The sequence below is a fragment of the Sabethes cyaneus genome, chromosome 3, assembly GCF_943734655.1.
Source record: "Sabethes cyaneus chromosome 3, idSabCyanKW18_F2, whole genome shotgun sequence".
Taxonomy (NCBI): Eukaryota; Metazoa; Arthropoda; class Insecta; order Diptera; family Culicidae; genus Sabethes; species Sabethes cyaneus.
Genome location: NC_071355.1, coordinates 55,030,680 through 55,041,919, shown reverse-complemented (window position 1 = coordinate 55,041,919; position 11,240 = coordinate 55,030,680). Strand labels below are relative to the sequence as shown.

General features: G+C 38.6%; 1 protein-coding gene across 1 annotated transcript; it reads left to right on the top strand.

Moving 5' to 3' along the window:
- The first annotated feature begins 2,448 nt into the window (after positions 1-2,448).
- On the top strand, positions 2,449-10,188 carry LOC128743685 (Kv channel-interacting protein 1). The gene is made up of 5 exons (XM_053840314.1): positions 2,449-2,604; positions 3,462-3,531; positions 3,614-3,684; positions 9,799-9,993; positions 10,060-10,188. The coding sequence occupies exons 1-5, from the start codon at positions 2,449-2,451 to the stop codon at positions 10,186-10,188; spliced, it is 621 nt and encodes a 206-aa protein (XP_053696289.1).
- Positions 10,189-11,240: the final 1,052 nt, after the last annotated feature.

The window sequence follows — 11,240 nt, the reverse complement described above, 5'->3', positions numbered from 1 at the left end:
GTTCGCTTGAACGGAAGAGATTGAATATTTTAGATTTAGAAACTTGATTTATTTCTATTTGATGCATTAATCGAAGCTTTGATCAAATAGATAATTGTAATAAAGCAATTTCAATAACAATTTTAAAAGTTGTATATCTTTTTGAACATATCAAGCATCGAACAAGTTTTGATTTTTGCGATTCATTTTTGTTAAAAGAAATTATGTTTTGATAATTCAATGGCGACGCACGCTGCTTGGTTTTCAACTGCAAGGAAATGCATATTTCTTGCAATGAAAATAACCAACAACATCCAGATCCTTGTCAGTAAATGTATAAATTAATACCTGGATCGGAAAATGAATTTCAAAACTAATCATTACTTTCAGCACAATAGCCTGGTTAGGGTTCGAAGAATTCAAACGTTCCACGACGTATTGAGAAAATGGAACTTTTATTTTTGCTGAAGTATAAATTAACGCTTATTGCCGCTCTTTATTCGAGTGCATAGCAAACATATAATATTTACGACAGCCTGTATCATGTACAAGTTGCATATTTCTTCCCATGCCTGTTTCGGAAGAGTTAGTTCTTCTTCGCAGGAATCGATTTTTTACAAACTTTTCGGTTGATTTCCAACCAGTAGCCTTATGTTCGAATCTGGACTAATAAATAGTTGGTTAGTCGCAGCATTTGTTGCCTTGAGTATCCTGAAAATGTTTCAATTCTTTGTTCCGCGTAACAATTTTTGGGTTCGGGTTTTTATTTATTTTTTTGTCTGAACGAATTGGGATTCCATTGGGATTGGGAATTGAGAGGAATCCTAAAAATAACTAACCGTTGTTGTTTGATTCTCAGCAGTACTACAATTGTCGGCTATAAACACAACAAGTACCTAATGATATTTTATTCATTTCCCAAAGGCTTCCCAATCTAGTACCATCACATCTCGATAATCTGCTAGAACGCAACATATGATTCTTCGATAGCCTCCCTGCTACAGTTCGGTCATGGGCCAGTACTCGTAACATGTTAACACGTACGCATCGCCGCACGTACACGTATAACTCTCAATTCAATAAGCAAACTCGTCCCGAAGGGTAGTCGTTTCTATTTCGCCATTTCGCCGGCCGAGCAGCAGAGCTCGTTTACTCATCTTGATTTTGGCCAAATCTGCACAAAAATCGTATTTCCAGAATATGGCGAAATCGCTTAGGAAAACGTCGTAAATATTTGATAGCCTATCAACTTCTAGTTGTTACCTGAGCTTCTACTGATGAGCTCCTTCTAACTACAGGTGCAGTGTAGGATGCTTGGAACCATTAGATTTCCAACGGCGTAAAGTTATTTTTCTTGACCAGTCGTACGTTTCAATGTCAGACTAATTCAATCGTTCCGGTGCACTCTGTCGAAAATTTACGAAACGAGTAAATACCATTTGCCTTTTCTCCTCCCCTTTTGTCCGTAATGGGCAATCAAAACCGACCGGGGAGCCGAAATGAAAAAGGCTCCATTTTCGTTTCGTTTCTCGAATAGAGAGAAAGATTGACGTACGGGGGCGGATGCTGCCGTTGCTGTTGCTGATGCTGATGCTAGGTACTAAATGAAACGAGTATCTCAATGGGAAATTTGGGTCACGGTATGAATTAACAATTAGTTCCGATCATAACCGGAAAATTGAAGCTGACCTTTCTGTTACTGGCTCGCCCGAGGCAAGGTTGTGCAGAACACGCACATCACAATTAGCTATCACTTCGTTTGCCACGGGTTTCGGGCCAGATGTCAGGCTTCAGTTGGGTGGAATGATATGGCAATTACCGTTAGGAACCGATTAAAACTTAGATCAATTTGGTAGTCATAAAACTTGATGAAATTGCTGACTTTTTTTTTGTTTTATAGAAAAATTATGAGCAGCGTTAAGTGTAAATTATGAATATGTTTTTTATTACATTTAACACGTGCCAGCAGTCTTTATAATATAAATGATTTATTTCATAATAAAACTTATTGCGATAACAAACGAAAGCGGGACGCTAAATGTCTGTACTACAGCACGGATCCTTTTGTCATTTTCAGAGCCAACGAGGCAAGTCGAAAACACACCCTGCTGTTTGTGGTAAACCACAGAAGCCATCCATCACTCCTAAGTCAACACCATCGACGACCAATGGAAGTGCAGCGGAACCGGTAGTGGCGTCGAAAGAGAACTTTTAAAGCCCATCAGCCAAGCTTCCTCATTCAGAAAGTTAACACACATCCGAGTCCTCCATACCACCGAAAGCATCAAGTGCAAGTTAGTGCAGGGCCTCTCCCTTCCTCTCTCTTTCTCGTTGTTTTAGCAGCGTAAAGCAACACTACTTCTACGGAATCGGAAAGTTAATTAAACTTGCTCCGTTCCTGGCCAACGAAGTATAACAACAACAACAACAACAACTGCGGCCCCGTTAGCAAATTAAGTCAATGCAATCATGGCAACCCCACCGGACAGTCCAATCGAGGAAGTCGTATACGAGCTGGAACCGACCCGAGCGCCGAAACCAATCCCGGTGGCACTCGAGGACCTCTGTCGGCTCACAAAGTTCACCCGGCAGGAAATACGTGTTATGTATCGAGGCTTCAAAACGGTGAGTTCTAGGATAATAGATGTCAGTTTTAGTAAATGGCCATATCATTTACTCTCTGACGTTCTATCGGTACTTATGGGCTGGAAATCCGTCACAGCTTGGGTGCTTTCAATTTGCCCATATATGGCAACGCAAGACCATTTAATTAATGGCACACTACATGGCACGTCAATTTGTCCTAATAGAGGCTTTTGACTAGATTGAATGTTCAGCTAGATGGACTCGATTCGGATTGCATCGTTTTACTAATATAAAAACAATTTTCTAAAATGATAGTATGCTCCTTTGACAGGTGGCACTTGCTGGATCTAAATAACACTTTTGCAAATTAATTTTGTACTTGTCAAGATCCATTTTTCGATGTTGTGGAAACTAACTTATGCAAGCTTCTCCAATTAGCCAAGTATACGATCAGTAAATCTCACCAATTGTCTCAAACTTCAATGTTTCAACTGTCCATGTAATCGTTTCAGAAAATTTATTTATTTGATAGCGGTTGAGAAGTCATTAGAAATCATGAAACTGTAAATTCAAACTAGCCACAAATCTAGTCGTGGGCAAATCCCACGATGTTTTTATGATTATACCTACATACGATCTTTTTATGATTGTTACATTCACTCATTGTTTTTAAAAATGATTCATCAAATATCACTTAACAAAAAACGAATGTAACAGTGACGATTATCTTTCACTGCTGTACATGCTGTTATCTACTCCCAAAGAAAGCAGCACAACACTTCAATTGAGGGTATAAAAAAACTGTTACACGCTTGTCCTAATTAGCATTTAATTAGCACATTTGCCTCATTTGCCATCTGTTCTGTTCTGCTTTCATTTTTTTTCTCTCATAACAGGAATGCCCCGACGGAGTAGTCCACGAAGATAGTTTTAAGGACATCTATGCAAAGTTTTTCCCTCATGGAAGTAAGTATTCCGTTCGCCCGCCGCCGGGTAGCTCGACTTTATGCATTAAATATACTAATTACTACTTTCTTTTCCTCCGCAGATTCCAGCCTTTATGCACACTATGTGTTCAAAGCGTTTGATGTTAATTGTAACGGATCCATCAGCTTTCGGGTAAGCTGCGTTCTGTGGCGAGTAAATATGTATATTAGAGTTACCGTCGAGCGGGGCTTCTATAGATTTCATGACTTAATATTTAATAATTTCGCGTTGTAAAATGGGGTTCTTCCTTGATCTTTGTTTCTTGAAAATCAATCAATTATGGATTAACCCATTATTCGTGTTGTTATCCGCGGGTAGCAATAAATTCAATGGCATGTACTCATTAACCATTTCAACGATTACCGTCCGAGGGATGCACAGAAGCTCTACTTTTCAGATACTTGGTCTTCGACCCATCTGTCCTCGTAGCCAAACCCAATCCTCTTAGCGTACGTTTTCAGACTAGCATAAACTGCCTCCGCCGCAGAGACAAATGTCTCAACACATTGTAAGATCAGTTTTAAAGGTACTTTCAATTTATATATATTTCAGTTGCCACATTTGATAACTTTCAGCCTATACGAGTACAAAATGTGTCATTTTTTACACTAAATGTGTCAAAAACTTGATCTGAGTAGAGGATATAGTCTCGTGGTCTTCTACAAAATTGTGTATATTTACGATATTCACATATTTGTAGAACATTGCTGTTTTCTAAATTATATAGTTTTAAATATAATGCTGATATAGGGCGAAGTCCTCTATGGCCGGTCAGCCTCTATGTCCGGACACTAATTTTTCTCAAAAACAAAGCATGATAAAAACATTCAGAAAGAAGTGAACAATTGTAAATTGCAAGATTTCATAATGTCCTAATTATGACGTCTTTGTTTCAAAAGGTAAACAAATGAGAACTGACAACAGTTCAACCATTTAAAACAGAGAGAATCGAGCAAATTTCATGAAAGCGGTGGTGCGATTGAGCCGTTCTGAATCATAGTGGTCTATTGACCATTTTTATCAAAAATGAGATTTTTGCGTAAATCGTATCTTTTTGCGTAGATGTACTCTGCAAACAATAGAAATTTCTGAAAAGTAGGTATTCGCACCCTTTCGCTGCTATATGCTTTCGTGTGGGGCATGTACGTGTGATGATTTTAGCTTTTGCTTCTGTTCTGAGAGAGAAAATAAACCGTCACCTTGTCTCAACCCTTATGACATCTCGAAGGAGCTCGAGAATAACCCCGACATGCACACGAAACTCATTACCCGGTAGGGGAATTGTGTATAATGTGCCCCCCCTAAGAATAAATGGATATATCTCTGTTATGCTTCCCCAAATTAACATGACAACTACGAGTATATGTTGGTATTTAAGCTGACAACCAATTGCAATTGTTTATTTCATTTAGTATTGTGGAATAAATATGCTAGGAATTATTTAATAAAAGCACCTAAATGTTCCTAAAAATAAAAAATAAGAAAACTTATCAAATTGAATTCTACTATGTGTATTTTATTCAATGACAGATACGTATTTCGCCTACGACTTGCAGGCTTCCTCAGTGTCTGTTTTCGAATGTTGTGTAAAATGTGGGGTAAAATGCCCCACCTGCAGTATGATATGCCCAATGCGGTAATTTGAGTATTTCTACCAGTGACAGACCAACTTTATTTTGTAGAAAGTAAAACTATTTCTTTTGTTTTGCAAAATATCGTTAGTTTATATAAAATAAACCTAGTTTCGGCCTGCTGGTGCACTTTTCCTTTCTGCATGGGGCACATTATACTGCAGCTGTGGCATTTTGCACCGCGTAGTTGAATTACCTAGAATTTGGACGTTGGTAATAAATTATTCCCACCACGGTTGCTCTACAATACTAATTGAATTAAATAATGGCAATTGGCTTCAACTTAGATCTGTTTACCTATGTTAATAGCCACATTTGCAAGGGGGGCAAATTGCACCACCGCAAGTGGGGCATATTGGCCTGCTTTTACTTATTTGAAAAAATATTAAATGCTAAAGCAAATCAAGCGTTTCATACCGATATTTTTGGCAAGGATGTCTTTTTGAAGCTCACTTTACGCAATCGAATCGCAACAACCGGTTATTTACAGATTTTTACAAGAAAATAGCTTATGGAAATGACGCCAAAAGTTACATCGGAAGCTGCTCAAAAACAAATTTGTTTTTGTTTTGTTTTTACAGCATGTGACAACTGTCATACTTGCATAGTAGGCTGGTTCCATCAAATACTATGGTTTCTGGGCGGTTTTGCATTTTGATTTCGCTTGTTTAGCGGAAAACGAAGGGAGGGCACATTGGCCAGGGGGGGCACGTTATACACAATTCCCCTACCTACTATGTTGCTTTGGTCTGCCGCGTCAGTTTGTCCGGAAGTCCATGATCGTGACTCAGGCACAAACATCTGCTTATTGTACGACATTATTAGCCCTCTAGTGTAGTCCATTACTAATGCGAAGATGCCGCTCATGCACAGCACAGCGCTGGCTAGATCTCCGCCCAAGTAATATTTTAGGTTTTATTACACTCTTATGATGGCATTTAGGACCAAAATTAGTCATGAAGACCGCCATAAGAGTACAATAAAACTTACATTGTTGTTTAGACGTACTGACCGATAGAGTACGGACCACCTTCATCTACCTGCAAGTCCAGCAGCATGTGATGTCACAGGACGTCCCTAAACTCTTGGGTGCCATCGTTAACTGAAATTGAACTAGCAATCTATGAAATCCAGTAGAGCATCACGAATAGACTGTGTTTCGACCTGATGCTGAAAGCTATCCCAGCATTATAAACGTAAATGTTGCATTAACTTTGCAGCAATATCTGTGAAACCGTCCCATGAAAGGGATCCTATCTGAATGTGAGAACTGGCGTGGTATCATGTTGCTCGGTATCACTCCTAAAGTACTCTGCAAATAAGTATCATTTGCAGGATCTAAGAGATCCCAAAATCGACGCTACTCTTCATTTGCAGTAATCTTGATTCCGTGCTGGCTGAGCAATTGTGGACCATATCTCCAGTCTTTCGCCAGATTTTGATAGTTTTCTTACCAAGGAGTGATGTAGCTCATGTGCTTGCGTCACTCTCCGCTTTCCGTTTGTACTCCGCCAAAAACAGCCCACAACACCTTTCATTCGAATACGGCAAGCACAGGAACGTCTTCTGTTAGCAAAGACACAGTTTCAAGCCCAAGCAGCTCTGCCTGCTCCCTTTTGACGGATCAAAGAGAGCACGAAGAGGCCTCCGTTCTGCAATCCATTGTCAATAATAAAGTTTTAATTTTTTATGGGCATTATCACTGCGACCAGATTTTTGATCTATTGTGATATCGTTCAGGAGTTTTTTCTGTATTCCGCACACCATTTTTCACCCTTTTCCTCCGCCATATTTTTTGCTAATTCTCAACCAATCTTACTGTTTAAAGTCAGAAAGAACGGAGACTAGTTTTAATACAATCAATGCTCGAAAAAATTGACAGCCCTGCATGAAGACGAATATAAAACACATTCAGCGCATACCGTTTTATCCCTAGTAGTATTCTTTTATCTGTCAACCCATGGAACCCACGGTGAGTGCTGAGCTGCTGACAGTGTTTATCTTTATCAGTTTTCTACTTTGCAATATAATTCATTCATGAATTGCAGTGCTCAATGATTGCTCATCTAACCTGTCAGTCAATTTTCGTACTCTTGACTAATATTTTAGGTCTTAAAGTTAAGTTTTTGCTTTTTAGCAAAGCAAAGCAAAGCCTAGGTGCTACATTCCGTTATCGAAACTTGACCTTCTGTTTTTATACGACAAACTTCGCAGCCAGCTGCTAGAGTTCAGGAAAATTGCAGGGCTAGTTGCTACGATACTATTAACTCTAACAGCCTCTCCCAGTCGGGATTCGAAAATACGACGACTGGCTTGATAGGCCGGCATCATACCTCGAGGCCAACTGGGTGGCCTCGGAGACCTCCGTGTTTACGGAGAATGAATGAATGCTGGGAACAAAACACGAACATGACGGAACTGATTCGCTCAAATCATTGGTTTCAGATTGGCAGTGCTGAGTTCATTTCATCTGTATTGGAAGTAGTAAAGAATGAGCAGTAAATTATATCAATTCAGCCATATTGCATAAATTGAGTTCTTTTATATAAATTAATGTATAAAATAGCCGCTAAAAATTATTTTGATTTATTATGATGTATTGTAACCAAGTAGTAATTTGAGTTTTATTACACCCTCACAATGGCATTTATGATCAATTTTGTTCATAAAAACCACCATAAGAGTGAAATAAAACCTTCATTGTCACTTGGGTAGTTCATGAGAATGTGATTTGTTGCTAGAACAAAATAATGCTAGATTTGATTTTTCTTTATTTATCTATTAATGACACGAAAAAGACTTGTCTTATATGTTTAATAAACTAATAAACTTGCCACACATGTTTAATGAACTAAACTAAATATAAACTAAGTGCGGTTTCATTACGCGCTTCGAGCCAGTACCATTCTTATAACTAACCACGACTGGGGGCTTCATTGTTGGGAAATGCAGAATTAAGCTCAAAGGGGGGGGGGAGAATATGTATGTGATTTTTTTCACTGCGAAAGGGCTTAACGAGCAGGACGCAGAACAATCCTGCAATAAGCCAAATAATTATCGGGTACGGGAGGGCCTGCTCTAAATTCAGCCTTTTTTCATTTTCTTTCGCTAAGTAAATACCTTGCCGATATACAACTTTCTTATGTTATAATTATTTTCTCAAAAGTTTAAGTAATCTACTGCTTTTTATTAAATGAACATCAAAACCAGCTGTTCTTCCACTAGAACTAGGCTTAGGCCGAAGAAAGAGAATAGAAATGAAGAAATAGGCTGCAAATACCCTCGCAAACCCTACTTGCCAAGTGACGAATCTTCGTTTACACCCCTTTATTTTTATTCTCATTGGTTTTACATTATTAAGGTGATATAGTGTAATATGCTTCTCTTAACGACAAAGAAATAAATCTCTGTCAAATAAATTTGTTGTCAAAATATTGCGTTTTCATATATTATAAACCTAGTCTCGGCTTTCTGGTACATTTTTTCTTTTATTTTTGTTTTGGTTTGGCAGTTTGGCATGACAACTGGACTCTTGCACAATAGGCTGGTTGCATTGAACTCCAGGGTTCCTTACTAGTTTTGCATTTAAATTTATGCTGATTTAAGAAATAAGGCAAATTGGCGTTATACCCATGTGCCCTACAACCCACACCACTTATTGCGCTACACTCCACTCGATCATGAATAGTCACAATGATGTTTTATCGTTCGATTATTATTGAGAAATTAAGGAATAGCAGCGAAGAATTACAGACGTTGAACTAAAAAGGACATTAAACTGAGGAACTCAAGAAAGACCCTCACGTAATTTAGTAAAAAAAAAAGTATATAGTTCAACATCCATTTTTCGGCAGGGACGCCTTTTGTTCATATTACTATCACACTTCTTAAGCTCCTTTTCAATAACGTATAACAGTAACGAAGTTTCCCAAATTAAACACAAATTACTCTGCCGAGCAGAAAGTTCTGCTGATTTGACTTTCACAAGTGGGTAGTTTCAAGAAACCCCGCAAGACGGTGTTTCCCTCCGCCCACATTACGTTACTGCTTGATTGCATCAGAACGAGCATGAAGCCGAAACCACCATCACAGCTAGAGTTTAATTAATTTATTATAAGGCAGCCAAGCGGAAGGATCCAATGCACTCCATCACGCAACCCGGTTCCGGAGATTCCTAGTAAAAGCGCTAAATATTACGAAACCTTTTTCCTTATCCCTGGTGGATGATTGGTGCGCCCTATAGCGTAGCAAGCAAGAATATGGCGTACGTTCGTTCGGTATGAATATGGAATTAGTTACAGCATTTAGCTACCTTTTGCTTAATTAGTTTCCGCTGTCGCTCGACGAGTGCGGGGGAACCTTTTTAGTGAGTGTCAGCGGAATCCCTGTGCCGTATGAATGAATGAAGGTGCGTGTTTCGAGCAAAGTATGCTCAAGAAACCGCCGGAGTCCACTATTTCGGGTGCTTTACAAAGATGTTAAGACTATTGAATAAGAAGCTTTAGATCTTAATGGCGTTTGGATCGTGATCCAACCCTCCGGGGGCTTAGGGGGTGTTAGCATGAAATGTGTTTCATCTGTTATCGAAACTATATATTATGAAACTATTTTACAGGATCTGTTGGTTACTCTATCCACTCTGCTACGTGGTTCCGTATACGAGCGGTTGCGATGGACTTTCCGTTTGTATGATATCAACGGTGATGGCTGCATTAGCCGGGGGGAGTTGGGCGAAATTGTTACGGCTGTGCACGAGCTTATGGGTAGAAGGCCCCACCAGCCCGATGACGATCAGAAAGCTAAAGAACAGGTGGGTCCCTGGTGATGGCTCTGCAGATTGAGCATTCTAGTTTACTTTATTTTACGATTTTTTTAGGTTGATCGCGTATTCCGAAAGCTAGATCTGAACCAGGATGGCATAATTACGATCGAAGAGTTCCTGGAAGCCTGTCTGAAGGACGATGTCGTTACCAAGTCGCTGCAGATGTTCGATACTTGCCTTTGATGACCGTCCTGCGAGAGTATTTCCGGTGGCTCACGCAGAGCGGCGGATCCGGACCGTTTTGCTCTAATCAACTTGTAGAATGAGAGATATCGGAAGAGCACTGAAAGAGAAAAGACAAGGAATCACGACAAGCTTTGATTGACTGCAGCAGGGTACTCACTGACTCACTCACTCACTCACACAGGCTGTTGGCCCCGTAACTATAAGTGCATAGAGTCTGTAGAATTAGCCTGTTCGTTTCCTTTCTACTGTAGTGATATCAGGCTTCTTTTCTGAATAATTTAATCTTTTAATGAGTATTCTAACCTGATTTGTTACAGTCAGCTAACATAAAGCGAACATTTTTCTCACCTACATGTTGTTGAAAGTTTGAACTCAGAGGACAATTAGAGTTGAACCAAAGGTTTCTGGCCTCTGAGTATCATTGCTATGCAATCTATTTTTATTTCCAATTTTACTTATATATTAGTACCCAAAACTCGACGAATTGGGTATTAAATTTAACCGGAAAATTAGGAGACCTGATGGAAGAAAATGTGTGAAAAAAATATTACTAAATTTTATGAAATGAATCTGAATGTTCCCATTATCTTTTATTTTAGCATCTCTCAAAAAAGAAATTTTAAGAAGACTATCGGAAGAATGGCGTCGAGAATATTTTACAATTTCATATCATGTTCCACACACTTGAAGCAATATTATATTCCGATAATGTAATGTAATATTGTAGTAGATTAAAGGAAACGTTTGTTTTATCATAGATCTCATCGTTTTTGCGAATTAGTTTACAATTAAGACGTTCAAAAGTATTCCAAATGCCATATTAGGATATAGTTAAAAAGCAAAACAAAATTATTTCAAAATAATGAACTAGAGAAAGATGTAAATTATTATCTAAACTAGCGTAGGTAACAAATGAATTGAAAAAAAATTAAGACACGTGTTTTAAAGCAAACGATATTGACTGGAATAGTATTTTGATTAGATCTAGGAGTTTATCGAAAGTATAAAAAGTATAAAAACAACGGAATTTTACTATTATGATTTCTCAG

Excerpts from the sequence above, each read along its gene's own strand:
- LOC128743685 (XM_053840314.1), top strand. The coding sequence starts at position 2,449 with ATGGCAACCCCACCGGACAGTCCAATCGAGGAAGTCGTATACGAGCTG. Across the intron at positions 3,532-3,613 it reads AAAGTTTTTCCCTCATGGAA|ATTCCAGCCTTTATGCACAC; the intron begins GTAAGTATTCCG and ends TTTCCTCCGCAG. Across the intron at positions 9,994-10,059 it reads ATCAGAAAGCTAAAGAACAG|GTTGATCGCGTATTCCGAAA; the intron begins GTGGGTCCCTGG and ends CGATTTTTTTAG.